Source organism: Camponotus floridanus, unplaced genomic scaffold (genome assembly GCF_003227725.1).
Source record: "Camponotus floridanus strain SB8 unplaced genomic scaffold, Cflo_v7.5 scaffold36, whole genome shotgun sequence".
Lineage (NCBI taxonomy): Eukaryota > Metazoa > Arthropoda > Insecta > Hymenoptera > Formicidae > Camponotus > Camponotus floridanus.
This window is the reverse complement of record NW_020229503.1, coordinates 1106528-1126723: the sequence shown is the minus strand read 5'-3', so window position 1 is coordinate 1126723 and position 20196 is coordinate 1106528. Positions and strand designations below refer to the sequence as shown.

The following is a 20196-nucleotide window of genomic DNA, read 5'->3' as shown; positions in this document are numbered from 1 at the left end:
GGATAATTAATATCACTAAGTATGCGTTGAAATGTCACTAATCAAAACACGAAAGCATTTGACATATCACATCGACATAAACTTGTAAAATTCGCCTTTGAACGACATCTATTGAGAAATCCGCACGAACTTTCCGGACAACCCAATATAAAAAAAATAAGAATTTTTAGAGACGGAATATTTTTCATGTTTACATTCTTTATCTATATTACATAAAACTGCATGATACTACAATGTTTTTCTGTTGATAATATGCTCTTCATTTGTGAATAATACTTTCCTTACAGCCTAAAACATCGAAATGTATCTTAAACTTACCGTTCTTCTTGTAAAAGACAACTTCCATTTTCAATTCTGTCTTGCTCTCGAGGCTCTTGTCGATCATAGCCTTTTCTTCTTCCTTCGTTTCCGGCCCGTAGAGAAATTTGCAAGCGCAACCCTTCTGCATGATTTGCGCTCGCGCGAATCCTGTCAGTTCGCAAAATCCATCGGAGCAATAGACGATCGGATAGATCGTCGGAACCTGCGCATTTCCCAGTACAAAGTTGCTGTCTGTAAACAGAAAGGAATGCAATTAATTGTAAGTAATATGATTAAAAACACGCTTTAAAAATTGTAAAAGTTATTAATAAGTTTATTTTATAGATTGATTCGTTAAATGCAAAAGTAAACGATTTGTTTATGACATGAAAAAGAAAACATGGAAATGGTTTAATATTTGCATCATATTTAATTTGTCGATATAAAATTTACAAATTTCTCTTCAACATTACAACGTATATTGGAAAAATATATTATAGATTAATATTTGTTTATTTCTTAGATTTGGAAGAAATTTTATAGAGACCTTACAGCTTACAGTATACTAAGAAAAAAAAATAATGTTTAACCAACAACATCAGTGTAATTGGAACTTATTTTATTAATTCAATAACATTTCTAATCAAATTAATGCACTATGTATTGATTTAATTAATAATATTATTAAATTAATAAATTAAATTCCAATTATACTGATGTTGTTAATTCAACATTACTTTTTTTAGTGTATAATAATGTCGAACATATAAAATACAAATTTTATATAACAATATCTTTCTATTTCTAATTAATCTTTATCTAATAATTTGATTTGATAACTAAATTTTTGTAATAATTGCACAAGATTGTAAATTATGTCTTTAAACTTATTTTATTTCCTCCTTAATCTATTGTATTTTTTGGATTTTCTTTGATCTTTTCCTGCTCTTATACAATTTTCTTTATTTAATTGATTCTCTCTCTTTTTTTCTCTCCAAAGAGTTGATTCATTCTTGTGCTATTTCTTATTTCCATACAATTTGTTGCTAAATACTTTAACGTTTCGATTACACTCTATTCATACACTCTATTCGACGTATTCTATAAATATTCTTTTCCTGTTCACGCCAAAAATTTATTACAGTGTTTTTCATTTCTACATCTAAGTTTCGCAATAATTTTTTCCATATTCTCAACTTAAAGTTTCTTTAGCAAATTTTCTTCGCCCTATACTCCATGCTTATTTTATAGCATATATAGCTATATAGCTTTTTAACTATTTTCTTAATATATATATATATATATATATATATATATATATATATATATATATGTCGGTTTCATTATTTTTTATAATAGATAACATAAATATTTAAAATGACCGATCTCAATCTCAATTTTATTTCAGAGTTATTATTCTCATTCTTTCTCTTTTTTAAGAATTATTTTAAGAATTATCACTTTCAATTATTTTAAACATTAAGAATTAATTCTTTTTTTTCAAAAATATCGAGAAACATTTCAATATTTCCCTCAACTCATTTGTTTTCTTCGCTAGCAACATTATATAATCTGTGTGGGATATGCTTATAAAGTGCCAAAGTGTTTTTTATTCCAACTTTACATATTCTTTTTTTTTCAGCATCCTCTTTTAATCCTGTTTGCAGAATATGTTTGCTCGTACACCGTAAATAAATGCGTATAGAAGCTTTATACGATGCGAAAGCGTACCTAAAAATCTGACATTTTCATCAAACACGATCCAAAGGATGTAGTTTTCCCCTAGAGATATATTTTTAACCATTAACCCTTTACGGTTCAACTTCCCCCATTATTCGTGCTAATTTCCATTTTCCGCCTCGCATGAGGGGGTAGCCTTAATCACCTCAAACGATGCGACGCCGTTTCCGGACTGACTTTCTTACAATTGGCTCAGAATCGTGACAAAAATATATAATGTATTATACAACCTTCATTAGTTTAATGCATGAAAATGATTTTCGCATTAATTGCAACCCAAAAGGGAAAGACGTATATGTATGTATCACACGCCTTATTTACATTAAAACAAATGTTTTAATCATGTAGGTAGATATCTCCCCCCCCCCCCTCTCTCTCTCTCTCTCACTGTCTCTTTTTCAATTACTCTCTCTAAATAAATCAACAAAAATTTATCGTTATTTTTCATCTGCTAGAATATTGTTTGTAACATATGAAATTTATAGCAGTAAATTCTAATAATATCTTCTGATAAATTTATATATTATAATATATACAGGATGTCCCAAAAGTCCAGGACCGGTCGAATATTTCATAAACTGCACTTTAAAAAGAAATGTTGCCAGACAAAAGTTGTATGGCTTGAAGGGGACCATCAGATAGTGGCAGTGATTTGACCTTGGAGAGTCATTTGAAGGTGATGTAAAGATCACCTTCAATTTCTCAAATGGAACCCCCTATTTTTTATTACATATTCGTGTAGTTTATCTCGAGAGCTTTTCAAAATACTATAATAAAGTATTTCTTCATTGAGTACTTTTCGAGTTATGAGGCTTGAAATCATTTTTTAATTTTGCATAAACCATAAAATATCTAGTAAAATATTCATTTTTGGATTATCTTACCTTAATACTTTTATGTACAAAATAATCAAGAGAGGAATCAAATTGGTGTAAAGAAAACACATAGTTGTTTTAAAAAAAAATATGTAATTGTTAATTGCAAATTACATATTTTTTTCTTAAAAACAACTATGTTTTTTCTTTACACCAATTGATTCCTCTCATTATTTTGTACATAAAAGTATTAAGGTAAGATAATCGAAAAATGAATATTTTACAAGATATTTTATGGTTTATGTAAAATTAAGAAATGATTTCAAACCTCATAATTCGGAAAGTACTTAATAAAAACTTAATTATAGTATTTTGGAGCTCTCGAGCTACCAGAGCTTTCGTGAGCTACCAGAATATTTAATAAAAAATAGGAAGTTCCATTTAAGAAATTGACGGTGATCTTCACGTGACTTTCAAATGACTCTCCCATGTCAAATCATTGCCACTATCTGATGGCCCCCTTCAAGCCATACAACTTTTGTCTGAAACATTTCTTTCTAAAGTGCATAGTTTATGAAATATTTGACCAGTCCGGGACTTTTGGAACACCCTATATATATATATATATATATATATATATATATATATATATATTCCTTTACCAAATATTAATCACTACATTGAATAAATATGAGTTTCAATATCAACTTTCAATACTCCAGCTAAAACGATTTTTGTGAGAATTGATTTTATGTACCACAGTTAAACTTTATGCAAATATTATTGATCAACAAATATGATTAGTTTCTTCATGAGAGTTACAAAAGCCATTTTCTTCAAATTTCATTAACTGTTCAGACAAATTCTACCATTTATAGATTGATTAAATATAAAACATAAGAGGGATATCACAGTATTTTATAACCATTTATATATCCACTTTAATTAATTTTTCGCAGAGAATTGTTGCTATATTTATAAAATCATTTTTTGAATGTGGAAGAAATTACGTTGCGTCATTAATTAACTCTGAGCTCTCGCTGGTCCTGGCATTCGTAGGCGTAGCAACTTTCACATTCGTGCGGCATAAACTCATTTTACTAACAAAATTTACGCTTGGGAAGATGTATATATTTACAAAACGATCATGTTTATCGTAGTTATCGTCATTAATTTGAATGAAATAATTAAATTGCATGTCACGAGTTATGCAAATAATACGGGGGATAGATAAAATAATTTAAACACCTGAAAAATACCTTATATTTATGTTTATTAATAAAATATTGAGTCACCATTTGTCTTTACAGCTTCATTTCTTCATAAAATAGAAAATGCAATTTTTAAATAGTCCCCAATGGAATATTGTGCCATTCTTTTATCAAAATATCTGTCAATTGCTTTAGAGATATTGGAGGAAGAAATCTGCTTCTCAATCTCTTTCCCAAAACTGCTCATAATGATTCGATGATATTTAAATCGGGTAATTATGCTGGCCAGAGAAGATATTGAAGTTCATTTTGATGCTGTTTAAATCAAGATTGAATTTTTCTAGCGTATTTTTCTATGTGTATGGATGCATTACCATCTTGAAAAAATGACATTATTTAAAAGAAGAATGGGACAATATTCAACTAGAGACTACTCAAAAATTATATAATTCTATTCCAAGGAGAATTGAAGCTGTATTAAAGACAAATGGTGGCTCAATATATTATTAATAAACAAATATAATATTTAATTTTCATATATTCACATTATTTTGTCTATCCTCTATTTGTTTATTTTCAATGAGGACACGAATTGTGATACGTAACATATAAAATGTTCGAAGCAAGCGCAGCATGCGTAGCAAAGACCCAGTATAATAAATATAGTGATAAATAAAATATCGTAAAACATACTTGCACATTTTAATATTTAAAGTGACATAACATCTTTATTGTAAATAAGAGATACAATATGATTTGGCACGACGGAAGATAATGGAAACAGGAAAGAATTTCAAGGCTAAATTCAAGGCAATATTAAAAAATAGCATCCTTTTAACCCTTAGAGATTATTATGACGTCAGAGTCATTGACAAAGCTATTGTTCAAGCAACTGGATAATCAACTACGCAACATTTGCGTCATGCATTTTTTTCTGATATATCATCAGCATTTTGATTTTATACATATACATGTATGTATTTTTTATCATTTTATAAAATTTTTAGATTAATATTTTAAAATGTCTATTTCTGAAATATAAAGTTAGGAACGTTAATCTGAAAGTCGATTAAATGGTAAATCGATTGCAAACTTCCAAACGATTATTAGTTCGACGGACAAACGAGTCGCTCGGGGAAAAGTCTGCGTGTAGTTTTGCTTCAGAAGTAACACCAAATAATTACGGAGATCCCAAAGGGACTTTCCAACTTTGAGTAAATTGCGTAAGTTATAGTTGGAACGACTCATCGAACGAAATAACTAATTACTTCGTATCAGAGCATCGATCGTTTTCAAAAGAAAGCTTTCCATTCGCGCATTAACAATTGAACTCGATCAACGACTTCTCTTTATCTAATTTTTAAATTTATCCTGTAGGATTCAAGCGAGATTTTCCTCTAATCGCGCAATCGGATTTTTAAATGTTTCTAAAGAGATGTATCAAGCACGCGATAAAAAACGTGAAGTTTTCTACATTTTTAGAATTTGTTACTTCGATAATTGAAGCTTAAATAATCTAAAAGTTTGAAGAGTTGTCAGTTTATAATAATAAAAAAAGAAATATATTTCTCAAACAAAAATTCCAATTTATCTGGAATTTCATTGGATGATTATCCCTTTAATTAGTCCATTAATTTAATACATTCGCAATGTTTCGAATTTTGCTAGATTGATAAAATAATATTTATCAGCTATGCACTTTATCGTCAATTATGACATTCTTGTAATAATTGTTATAAATACATCGTATTGAAAAAATCCTTTGTAAAAAAATTTTAAAAACAGAGAGAGTTGATATAAATAATAAAATTATTAAAAAAAGGTTTAGATATTAAAATTATTAAAAATTCAAATAAAATAATTCAATAAGATAAAGACAGAAAAATATGTTATTATTAATACTTATATAGGAAAAGAAAGAAGCGCGTAATCTATAATATTTTTATATTTGATGTTATATATAATATATAATTTCAATAAGAAACAACTTTACATGCAAATTGAATTACAACAATAATTTTAAGATAATTAGCGACAAATTATTAATGAAAATAGAGACTGACACGCGATATGTTCGTTGCTATTATCTGTTGCAGTCACGCTTTCCACATTGTCTTTAACTCACAGGATATCCATGTGGATTTAAATATACGTGATATTCAGTTCAAAAGAATAAATAAATAATTACTTTACATAGTATTAGTTTCAATCGTATTTTAATATTTATTTGCAATATTGTATGAGTATCATAGAAGTAACACAAAGTATAGATATTAGATAATTTTGCGTAAGCCTCGTCACGTTTTGCAGATTTAGTTACAAACAGTGTTTGCTGTAGATAATTTTAAAATTATCTAGATAAAGATAAAGATAAAAATCCGTAAATTTATCTTAGATGAGATAAAGATGATTTTGCTTTTACTTAATCTAGATGAAAGATGAGATAATTATTGCGATAATCTAGATAATTATCCAGATATTTTTGTTTATTTTATAAGACTATAAATATTTGTAAAAAATGTGACGCAGATTATAAATGGGATATTAAAATCATAAACACATATTCTTTCTCTTTTCCTAAAGAATATTTAAATAATAACAAAAAGGTATATAAATGATATGATAAATATTTATTTATTAATTTATATTTATAATATATTTATAATATATTTATAATATAATAATCAATGTGTAACAATGCATATATCATTTTTATAAAATATACATTAATGCATTGCACAAATTGAAGTAAAACAAGTACAAGATAAAGTATATTTGTAATATTATTTTCCAAATAAAAAATATATTTTAGATATTTTAGATGGATCTGTAGAAGCTTGCCTAGAAAACTCTTTTGCATAATGAAAACGTCATCTTAGACAATTTTTAGATAAGATGACATATATTTTTTATCTAAGATAAAGATAAAGATACTTTGTATTTCTTTATCTAGTTAAAGATAAAGATGATTCATTTCTTTATCTAGATAATTATCTAGATAATTTTATCTAGATACCAGCAAACACTGGTTATAAGTAAATTTAAATAAAGATCAAATTTAAAAGGATTTCATAATCAGTGACAAAATTTCCCCTTAAATTTGCATGGAAAACATTCCAATCAAAAAAAAAAAGAAAAATTCAAAGCACAAACTTGGAAGTTTGTACTGTCGTAAAGAGATTAGGGGAGAGATTGGCGACGGTCAAATGGGTACGTACTTATTATATCTGAGACTTATAAAGTTGGCGATGTGTGAGTGCGACCGCTTGGTGACATTAGTTATGCCCAAAATATCAAATTGGTTCGAAACCTCCGCTGTGAAGCAATTTAACTTAAACAATACTCATTTTCGAGTTTACAGAGCATTCTTGCGAGGTTAAAATACATTATCAACGCAGACCGCGGATCGATATTATATACATATAGTATCTTCTCGATATTACGTGAACGGTTATTGACCTACCCAAGGAGTACTATCCCCTATTGTTTTCCATGTTCGCCTTCTATTTCCGAGATGTAACAGTGGATGCACAATTCACGTTACAGATGTAGATAGTAAGTGACATAGATCTACATCTGCAATTCGACAAGTGTAAGCTAACTCGAAAACGGAACAATGTCACCCTCGCTATCTCCAAAGTACATTTGATAACTTATTACCAAACTCTTATTATTAGTTGGAGTGATTTATGTATGTACATATTAGGTTTATATACAGGGGATAGACAAAATAATGTGAACATCTCAAAATTAAATACATAAAAAATACATACATGTATATGTATAAAATTAAAATGCTGATAATATATCAGGAAAAAAATGCATGACGCATATGTTGCATAACTACAATAATTATCCAGTTGCTTGAACGATAGCTTTGTCAATGACTCTGACGTCATGATACTCTCTAAAGGTAAAAAAGGTGCTATTTTTTAATATTGCATTTAATCTTGAAATTCTTTCCTGTTGCCATTATCTTCCGTCGTGCCAAATCATGTTGTATCTCTTATTTACAATAAAGATGTTATGTCACTTTAAATATTAAAATGTGCGAGTATGTTTTACGATATTTTATTTATCACTATATTTATTATACTTGATTTTTTGCTACGCATGCTGCGTTTGGTTCGGACATTATATATGTTACGTACCACAATTCGAGTCCTCATTGAAAACAAGCAAACAAAGGATAAACAAAATAATGTGAATATCTGAAAATTAAATACTATATTTGTTTATTAATAATATATTCGGTCACCATTTGTCTGTAACACAGCTTTAATTCTCCTTGGAACAGAATTATACAATTTTTGAGTAGTCTCCAGTTGAATATTGTCCCATTCTTCTCTCAAATAATGTCATTTTTCAAGATGGTAATGCATCCATACACATAGCTAGAAAAATTCCATCTTGATTTAAACGGCATTAAAATGAACTTCAATATCTTCTCTGGCCAGCATAATTATCCGATTTAAATATCATCGAATCATTATGAGCAGTTTAGAAAAGAAAATGAGAAACAAATTTTCTTCTCCAACATCTCTAAAGCAATTGACAGATATTTTGGTAAAAAACTGGGACAATATTCCACTGAAGACTATTAAAAAAATTATATGATTCTATTCTAAAGAGAATTGAAGCTATATTGATGGCAAATATCTTATTAAGAAACACAAATATAGTGTTTTTTTCAGGTCACATTATTTTATCTGTATACCTCCTGTATGTATAAGCATATTTAGTACATATATACTGCAAATTCTATTTTATATATACTGCAAATTTAATTAAAAGACGACGATGGTTTTCATCAATGGTTTTGGATGTCTTATTCACGATTACATTCCATGCAACTCGTGATTCATGTACGAGGGAGTATTGTAGAGATATATCACGTTAAATATCATTGATTTTAATTAAGCATTTAGATCATTATTCGCATCAGCTTTACAGATTGCAATATTTTTTTTATTTACACATTCATACTTTTCATATCAATATGTATCATGTGTTTCACTTGTCAATTTTTAAAATATTAAACGGAATATATTATATGATTATATGTATTTTTTTTTCTAATAAGAAGACAAAATTTTGATTATATATGAGAGATATTGTTGCATACAAATTTTCTGCTTATCAAGATAATTTCAAGAGCGGAAGAAAGATTTATTATTCACGCGAGTTTATTACAAGCGATGCTTGGCAATCTCTGCTAGGGGAACAATGAATAGTCGGTTTTAATCTTACCTTCGCAAAACTTAGAATACGAGGGAGAGAAGAGATACGTCAAATATTATCTTCGTATCGCGGCTTAAATCGATTTTTATTTTCTATCGTATCGTCGCAAATCTTTTAAACACAAAAATTTCAAATTTTATCAAGTGATCTGAATTGTATTTGCACATAATTTTAACATAAATCTTAACTATACAATGAATACGTGTCTTATTCGGGAGATGAAATTAAAAAATATAATTTCGAAAAACGTTCTAATGAATAATATAACAAATTTTTATATTATTTTCAATATCAATTGTTAAAAAGTGTTAATAATGCAACTTAATAATATGTATTTATTGTTGCTTAATAGCATATTAAACTCAAAAATGTAATATTTACCGTATAAATATTTTATAATATTATATATAATATTTAATCTCTCTATTATTAAACATGATAAAAGATAAATACTTGCTATCGTTAACAATAATGACACGTTAAATTCAAATAAAATTTTTAATTTTAAATAGTTACAAATTTGGTAAACGCGAAATTAATGATAAAAGGTAGAATTAGTATTTCTCATTAACCGAAAACAATTTTCATTCTGTTCAAGATAGCTTCCATCCAATCTATACGGTAGTAGTTTCGTTCGATATCCTCGGTTTTCTCCTCACGAATAATAGCTCTCCCTTTGCATCACAATGTCTTCTTGGCGAGGATATCAAGAGATTAACCTTGGGAAACACGAGACCTAGCTATGGCCTAAGCTATGGGATCCCATGTGGCCAACTTTATACCTTAGTATCGTCCAACATATTTCGTAAAATTCTTTTTCTGAGAAATGGGATTCTCCGATTCATTTGCCATATATCATTGGGTGTCCCCATTTTAATCCAATTTTTTTTTAACGATAACTGTGAATACGAACATTCTATATTTATAACTTCAATATCTACAATCACACGCAATATAATGTCTATTTGTGCTATAAATAACACAAAAAATTCAATTATAATGTTTGAGTATAAATTAGTTGAAAAATGATTGAAAATTTTGTTTCGTAAATGATAAAACAGTAAAAATAATCTTGTTGAATTTTATCATAAAAATAAATGAGATAGCTCTGAAATTAAGGATGTTTTGTATGTATCCCCGCAAAAAGTAGCTAAAAATCAATATTGACGAATATCCACTTTTGGTATATTTTGAGTATGAGAAATTGTGTGGAATTACAATTTGATCTTAGCTGTGCAGAGATGTATTTTTTAATATTTATTACATTTTTACTGAAATATTCCGAATTTTATTAGTCGAAATGATTAACTTTTGACAGAGAATTTCGCCTCGTGACAGATACATGGGTAACTTCATTGAATTATATTTAATATCTTTTTAACCAGTTAGTACTTGCATAATATTATTTGATCAAATATTTCCTCTGTATTTAAACTTTTGCAAATTTTCAATAAATTCTGAATATTATTTCCATGTGTTTTTGTCATTTGAATCGACGTGGTTATATGTTTCCCATAAGAACACATTAATTCGGTGCAAATTAAAATCCTTATAACTTGTGAACGCTTTAATGAATCGATCTAAAAATTGCACTGAAAATTCTAAACATATGTAAGGACATTTTGTACAATTTTCATTAAATTCTCAATATTTTGAAAATAGGTACAAAACATCCTTAAATTCTCTATAATAATTTTGCTTTTATATTATAAATAGTAGTGGCAAATCAAATGAATCATGTATGTTTAAGATATATTATAAATATATATCCGTCTCTGTTCAGGTAGTCAATGAAAAATATTGAAATGAAAAACGTTTATATCTTAAGAAAGTTATAGATCATCTTGAAATGCACTCAAGTGGCTCTATATTTTTATGTGCGAATAAAAAAATTAGGAAACGCATCAAAAACTTATTTTAAAAAATTGCACCAAGAAATCTTTAAAATAATTTCTGGAAATAATGTCTGGAAATAATTTTGAATAAATATGTCTGAAAGATCAGGAAATTTTTCGAAATATTCCAAATGTCTGGAAATAATTTTGAATAAATATGTCTGAAAGATCAGGAAATTTTTCGAAATATTCCAAATTAATCGAAATGTTTAATTTTTGGCAGAGAATTTCGCCTTGTGACAGATACATGGCTAACTTCATTCAATTATATTTAATATCTTTTTAACCAGTTAGTACTTGTATAATATTATTTGACCAATTATTTCCTCTGTATCTAAACTTTTGCAAATTTTAAACAAATTCTGAATATTATTTCCATGTGTTTTTATCATTTGAATCGATGTGGTTATACGTTTTCCATAAGAACACATGTTAATTCGGTGCAAATTAAAATCCTTATAACTTGTGAACGCTTTAGTGAATCGATTTAAAAATTGTACTGAAGATTCTAAACATATGTAAGGACATTCTGTAAAATTTTCATTAAATTCTCAATATTTTGAAAATAAGTACAAAACATTCTTAAATTTTACCCCATTAATTCAGTTTGATTGATTCTTTTACTGTTACGTCTCCAATTATTTTCATGATTATTTTAATTGACTGTTTATCATTGCAATCTATAGAAAAACCTTAAGTAGATATGTGCATTGTTCATCGTTATCTATCTGCGTCAGTGCTCCATTATTATTTACGATAAGATACGAGTTATCCATATTTAGTAATCATCTCATTATCCTCGTCGCTTGGATCGATATCTAGATTGCTTTATACGCTTCGTATCTATCGAAGAGTCTATTGCCGCCAACACAGAAAGGTTGTACATTGCATCAGCCAACCGCTGACATAATGTAATATATCCATGTATTATAATAAATTAAACTTAACATAAACTTTCTATTGAAGAATTAATTACATTGTAACTTTGTAAGAGTAGCATTGACAAACTTTGCACATGAATATAATATGTCCTCTGTTTGCATGCAGTTCTTCGAGTTTTAATTTGATATTTTTTTTCCAATATATATATATGTGTGTGTGTGTGTGTGTGTGTGTGTGTGTGTGTGTGTGTGTGCGTGTGTGTGTGTGTGTGTGTGTGTGTGTGTGTGTGTGTGTGTGTGTGTGTGTGTGTGTGTGTGTGTGTGTGTGTGTGTGTGTGTGTGTGTGTGTGTGTGTGTGTGTGTGTGTGTGTGTGTGTGTGTGTGTGTGTGTGTGTGTGTCCCCCTATATCGTTAAAATATATATTTTCATTCGTGTATCATAACCAACAATCAAATGTGAAACATTTGACATTTTATCAACAGAATTTCGCAGGAATATTATCGGAACGCACGTGAATTATATTGTATGATCGCAAATATAATTCAGATTGTAACGTTATTAATCCGCTTGGATAATTTTGCACGAATTATTTTCATTCTTAAGGTCTCTTTATTTATCCTTAAAATTATCGCTCGAAATTCGAAGAAAACGCACGTGTTTTAATTTTAAATGCAAAAAGATTAAACGGTGATTCAAGCTATTGTTAAATATTGATCGAACATTGTCGATGCGAGCCGTCTCATGTCGCGAGAAATGTAAATGATCGTAGCAATTAACGTGTTAGAGCGGCACTTTGAATAAGTAGAGACGCGAAGCACACAAAGCCTTGAAAATTATCGCTGGGACGTGTAGCACAGGGTGCGAACAAAACTTTTTGATATCACAAAGTGATGTCGCCCGTAGATCGCTTGAAATTCGCTGTGCAAGTACGTCAATGTCGAGCAATGCTCAAACGTTCAAACATTGTGACAGACGTGATAGCGATTCGGAACGGATACATGACCCGAGCCACTACCAAGTACAACTGGAAGCTGGAAACCAACCGAGATATTGGCTCACGCTTTGCGCCCGTTTGTGCACCTATCTCCTTTATGACGTTCGAATTCCCGTGCGTCTTTAAAGCGATTTTCAAGTCGAGAGCATTATATGATGCGCCCTAGTTATTGGAAATTTATATTTCACATTACATTTGTGTACATGGTAAATGAGTGTCGCATACGTGTAAAAACGCGTAAATATCATATATTTGTAATATTTCATCAGTGTTTGCTGTAGATATCTAGATAATTTCAAAATTATCTAGATAAAGATAAAGATAAAAATCCGTAAATTTATCTTAGATGAGATAAAGATGATTTTGCTTTTACTTAATCTAGATAAAAGATGAAATGATTATTGCGATAATCTAGATAATTATCCAGATATTTTTGTTTATTTTAGAAGACTATAAATATTTGTAAAAAATGTGACGCAGATTATAAATGGGATATTAAAATCATAAACACATATTCTTTCTCTTTTCCTAAGGAATATTTAAATAATAACAAAAAGGTATATAAATGATATGATAAATATTTATTTATTAATTTATATTTATAATATATTTATAATATATTTATAATATATTTATAATATAATATAATAATCAATGTGTAACAATACATATATCATTTTTATAACATATACATTAATGCATTGCACAAATTGAAGTAAAACAAGTACAAGATAAAGTATATTTGTAATATTATTTTCCAAATAAAAAATATATTTTAGATATTTTAGATGGATCTTTAGAAGCTTGCCTGGAAAACTCTTTTGCATAATGAAAACGTCATCTTAGACAATTTTTAGATAAGATGACATATATTTTTTACCTAAGATAAAGATAAAGATACTTTGTATTTCTTCATCTAGTTAAAGATAAAGATGATCCATTTCTTTATCTAGATAATTTTATCTAGATATCAGCAAATACTGTATTTCATATATAAAGTTTGTACGTGTCTCATTTTCGAAATTGGAAATTAGAAAAATTACTAACGTATTTAGACGAGCGAGTGCACGCTTTCGCGATAAATATTCCAATTTTGAGTACAAAATGTTTTAGAAAAAAAAGTTTCACAATAAAAGAGAGACTGGAATAATCGAACAAAAAAAACCCTCGTTTTATATGATATCTTCATATATGAACATTGGCTGGATGTTAAAAATCAATAAAATAGGAATTTCGCCATTATATTTGAACTGTGTATATCATGTCGCGAGCTATAGTAAAATAGTAAGTAGTAAATGTCACGATTGTGCCAGCCGAAGTTTATCGAATGAAAATTTCGGAAAACACACGAGCAGCTCCTTTCTTTGACAATGCGATAATGCGATAATTAATTTAATTCATAATAATTTAAAATTATATTCGTAATATTCCACGTCCTATAATTTACCAAAAATTATAACAATTAAAGCTAAAACCATCAGGACATTTGGACACAATAGGTAATAATAATAATAATAATTTTACGTACAAAAGATATTTAGTACATAATGCATATATATTTCGTATATATTTATAAATCGTATAATTATATAAATAATATCGTATTCAGATTCTACAATTGACACATGCAACAGATGCATAATATATGTATAGTGTGATAATATTAATATAATGTTAATAATAACACAGGTCTGCGAGGTTTTTTTTTTAAGATGCAATAGTGATTTCCGACGTAATTTTGTACGCTGAATCCGAATCTAATCGCCGAATTTGCGTAGCATGTCACGTTTTTGAGTAATTTGTAATTGAATGGCTCAAAAATCACTATTTTGGCCAATTTTATGAATTTATTGTGGGGCAATCAAATTTTTTGAAATATTTCTGCTAATGGCATCGTATAATACTCACTTTCGCCTTTCAAATCCACTTTCGATTACCATTTTTTTTCGCTGAGATATATAAGTATGACGTTGTAAGAAAATTTACGTCAAAGAAAATTTATATAGATCATCAATATGATAGATCCATGATCTTGAAATTTGAAAAGACTGACATATGATTCACATTCGATTGGCCAAAAAAGTATTGTAAAGAAATGTCTAATACAGTTGTTACACATTTTAAAATTTTTCTGAATTTTATGCCTTTTTATTGTGATTCTATTCGCTATATTGGATGCGCTATTTTTAATTTCAAAAGGTGACAAAAGGTATTTAAAAATGTATATTTTTACCCTAATTTTGATTCGTAGTGAGATAGAGAGATGGCACGGTTGATTTAAAATGGCTTATTAGAATCCCTATGCACTATGACCAGTCTTATAACTTGTATATCTGAGCGAAAAAAAATCGTGCGGCGGGGGGTAATCGAAAGTAGATTCGAAAAATGAAAGCGAGTACTATACGATGCCATTGACAGAAATATTTCAAAAAATTTGGTTTACTCACAATAAATTCATGAAATTGGCCAAAAAAAATATATACTTGTTAATTGCAAATTACATATTTTTTTCTTAAAAACAACTATGTTTTTTTTTACACCAATTGATTCCTCTCATTATTTTGTACATAAAAGTATTAAGATAAGATAATCAAAAAATTAATATTTTACAAGATATTTTATGGTTTATGTAAAATTAAGAAATGATTTCAAGCCTCATAATTCGAAAAGTACTTAATAAAAACTAATTTAATTAATATTATAATGTTTTGGAAAGCTCTCAACGTGAGCTATCAGAATATTTAATAAAAAATAGGGAGTTCCATTTAAGAAATTGACGATGATTTTCACGTGACTTTCAAATGACTCTTCCATGTCAAATCATTGCCACTATCTGATGGCTCCCTTCAAGCCATACAACTTTTGTCTGAAATATTTCTTTCTAAAGTGCATAGTTTATGAAATATTCGACCGGTCCGGGACTTTTGAGACACTCTGTATATCGTAAAAGATGTCACTTTATAATAATTGTGATTCGTGGCACATAAAACAATTTTGGTTTCATAAATTATATATTAATTACGATATATTAATAATGACATTTTAATATATATTAGAGATGTATCTCGTTTCTCGTGCAAGTACTTTATAAGGATTAGAACGCAAATACACAACTTTTGAAACAGAATGTTGTTCGTAATATTCGATCGCGGCGCCGAAGTGAGATTAATATTGTATGCTTTACTGGCGGACGCATGGTAAAACGCAAGGTCGATGGTCGCAAAGTTTTATCACGTGTTCACTTAGCGAGGGGTTGTCCGTAGAGCGTGCACATAATGCGTCGATATAACAATCGAAAGAGAAAAACGCAACATGACGAGAAGCATCTTCAATTTTGCCAAGAGGAATAATCATAAACAAATAATAATAAAATCAGTCACACTGCATATATTAACTTAGATATTTGAATATAATATTTAAAAAATATAGAGAGTGCTCTATTTTAAAAAAACGTATCTCGATAATTCTTCAACGAAGCATTTTCAGCAAAAATGTTGCAGACAAAAGTTGTATGGCTTCAAAGGGGACATAAGATGGTGTCATTAATTTGACCTTGAATAGTTACTTGAAGGTTACATAAAGGTCAACTTAAAATTTTTAAATGGAACTGGTTATTTTTTATTACACATTCTTGTAGCTTATCTCGATAGCTTTCCAAAATACTATAATAAAATATTTTTTCATTGAGTATTTTTCGAGTTATGAGGCTTGAAATGATTTTTTAATTTTACATAAAATATCTTGTAAAATATTCATTTTTCGATTGTCTTACCTTAATACTTTTATGCACAAAATAATGTGAGAAATCGATTGGTGTAAAAAAAATCCATAGATGTTTTTAAGAAAAATATGTAATTGTTAATTGCGAATTACATATTTTTTCTTAAAAACAAGTATGTATTTTTTTTTTACACTAATCGATTTCTTACATTATTTTGTGCATAAAAGTATTAAGGTTAGATAATCGAAAAATGAATATTTTACGGTTTATGTAAAATTAAAAAAACATTTGAAGCCTCATAACTCGAAAAGTACTCAATGAAAAAATACATTATTATAGTGTTTTGGAAAGCTCTCGAGATAAGCTACAAGAATATGTAATAAAAAATAGTGATTTTCATTTAAAAATTTCAAATTGACCTTCACGTGACCTTCAAGTCATGCCAGTGACTATTCAAGGTAAAATTAATAACATCATCTTATATCCCCCTTAAAACTATACAACTTTTATCTGAAACATTTTTGCTGAAAATGCTTCGTTGAAGAATTATCGAGGTGCGTTTTTTAAAATGGGACACCCCGTATAAAGAATATAATATATAATAATAAGAAGAATAAAGAATAAAGAGACACAAAAATATGTGAAAGAGAAGAGAGGAATAAAAATTAGCAAAATGAGGAGAGAATGTCAATCGCAGAGGATACAATTATGCTATACGACGGATTGAATGCATTGAACTTTTCGCAAGCGCAGGATTTCTCGATATCGCGGATAAGGGAAAAAGTACGCCGATACTTATTAAGGATGCAACTCTAACTGTAATTTGCTTAAGATGATGACATTGGCGATCCACCGCCTACTTCCCATAATTGGATTTCTCTCGTAGCTAGGACTAAAGTTTATATCAGTGCCGGTACAACTTGACCCACGAAAGTTAGGTGTTAACTAACTTGTGGTTGCACGGGATGGGATAGAAATCGAGGGAAGATTCATGCGGATAAGCGTTTAGGATGGAACGTGGATACGATCAATCGCGTGCAGGAATGTCACGTTATATCGATAACTGCCACGGGATAAGCTCTAGAAAATTAATCTCTTTAATTTTGTCAAATTAGACAATACTATCGCGAGAATTGTATGAGACTCAAAGCAAAACAATATTTAAAAGTATCTTGTCCCGATTTTATTAATGATTTTCTTATCTTATATTGAACGATCGTTTAAAATAATATAATTTAATTAATATAATTTAATTTAATATAATTTGTATCATATAATTTAACATAATTAAACACTTCGAATACCTTTTAAATAATACATTTTCGTGTTTCAGACAAAAGTTGTAGAGTTTGGAGAAGGAAACAAGATAGGAATATTAGTCTGACCTCAGGTATAAGTGCTATGGTTGTATGTGTGCTATGTAAAGGTCAACCAGCTTTTTGAAATGGAACTACCCTAATTTGTTCATATAAATCAATTTCTCACAATATTCCACGTAAAAAGATATAAGGATAGAATAGCCAAACATTGAATAATTTAAGATATTTTATACTTTTATAACTTTACATAAACTATCTCATTATTACATAAAATATCTCATAATATATTCATTTTTTAATTATTTTACCTTAATATTTTTATAAATACAACCAAATAATAAAAGAAATCAATTATATAAAGAAAATATGAACTTGCAACGAGCAACTATATTATTCTATATTATTCGAAATATTTTATTATGTCAACTTAAAGTATAAAATATCTCATAAACTATTCAATTTTTGGTTGCTCTATCTTTATAACTTTTTTATAGAATATTGCGAGAAATCGATTTATATAGACAATTAGGATAACACCATTTAAAAAAATTAAATTAACTAACATGGACTTAGCACTTACATTTGAAATCAAACTAACTTCACATGACCTCAAACTAATATCTTTCTTTCCTTTTTAAACTTCTACAACTTTTGTCTGAAACATTTTCCACGAAAATATATCATTTAAAAGATATTCGAGGTCAGCAACTAAAATGAAACATCCTGTATATACAATTAATATAATAAACAAAATTAACAAAATTAAATTTTACACAATTATTTAGCTGCATAAAATGTATAGCTAAATAATAATTGTTTCTAAAAATGTTTATTAATATAAATATATTTTCATTTATTAAATAAATCTTTTAAATTTGTATGTAATAGTCAAACAAAAATCGAAGCTCTTAAATAATAATTAATTGCAAAGGAAAAAAGGGCCGTTAAAGTCTGGATTTAGTAAATGAATCGTAGATCCTGATAGGGCAAGCCGTGGCAAGCCTCCTTAAAAAATATGTTTAAATTACTGAGTTAAAAATATTTAATTATCACACGTTTCGATCCTTTTCAGATCCTTCTTAATGATATATGATCGTTACAAAATAAATCGAGAATAAATAAAAATTAATTGTCGTGAATATATATATAATAAATAGATTAAAGGTCATAAAATACATCAACAATGTTTGCGAGATTTGGGTCAGATATATTATGACCTTTAGTTTTATGTATTTATACATATTCACCAACAATTTAAACATTTTTTACTTATTTTGTAACGTTCGTATACCAGGAAAAGGATCCAAAAACGATTGAACGGTTTGATAATTAAATTACATGTTTTTAACACACTCAGTAATTTAAAAATATTTTTTATTATGCTCAACTGCGGCCATGGCCTTTCTTTTCTTTACGATTGATTGTGTATAATAGTGATTTATCTCATTTAATTTACAAATATATTTTATGTATATACTTTTTTTTAATCTTAACAAGATCAATAATCATAATCTTGATGTAATCTTGATAACTAATTAAAAATTTTATCTCGATTTTATGTCGAAGACAAGACAAAACAAGATTAATCTCAATATCCCCTGCAATTCTAATTGTCGCATCTACGTTATTAAAAAATTTCGGACTCGGAAGATTCTATTACATTTTACAATCTATTTATATTGTTTAAATTTCAAGTATAAAATCTTATACTGGCTTTTTAATGAGTAAAAAATTTTAGCATTTTTCGAGAGAATTTGTTTTCAATCATACATCCAATGGATGCTTGCAACGCGTTATCATTATGATGTTACACCACCTTTAGTGTGTACATCGATACCGACATCCTATGCGTTTCGCATCATTAATGTCTGTGCAGTTTAATGCCGATGCACGCATCGAGATATTATTAAGGGAAACTATGTGATACAAGAGCATTAGATTTAGGCAGCTCAGGCGAAACTTAAATGAATAAGGATGAGCACCGATGAATCGAATCGTTTTATTCTAACGCGTGTACTGTTTATAAATAAGAAGTTGTTATTACATAATTTATATTAATAACGTAATTATCTTGTATG

General features: G+C 28.3%; 1 protein-coding gene across 1 annotated transcript in view; it reads right to left on the bottom strand.

Moving 5' to 3' along the window:
* The window catches only part of LOC105258066 (potassium voltage-gated channel subfamily H member 8), a 47916-nt gene that overhangs the window by 24253 nt on the left and 3467 nt on the right, over positions 1-20196 (bottom strand). Inside the window, exon 3 of the mRNA XM_011269126.2 lies at positions 319-552. Within this exon, the coding sequence (XP_011267428.1) occupies positions 319-552 (234 nt within the window). The remainder of the gene's footprint in view (positions 1-318; positions 553-20196) is intronic.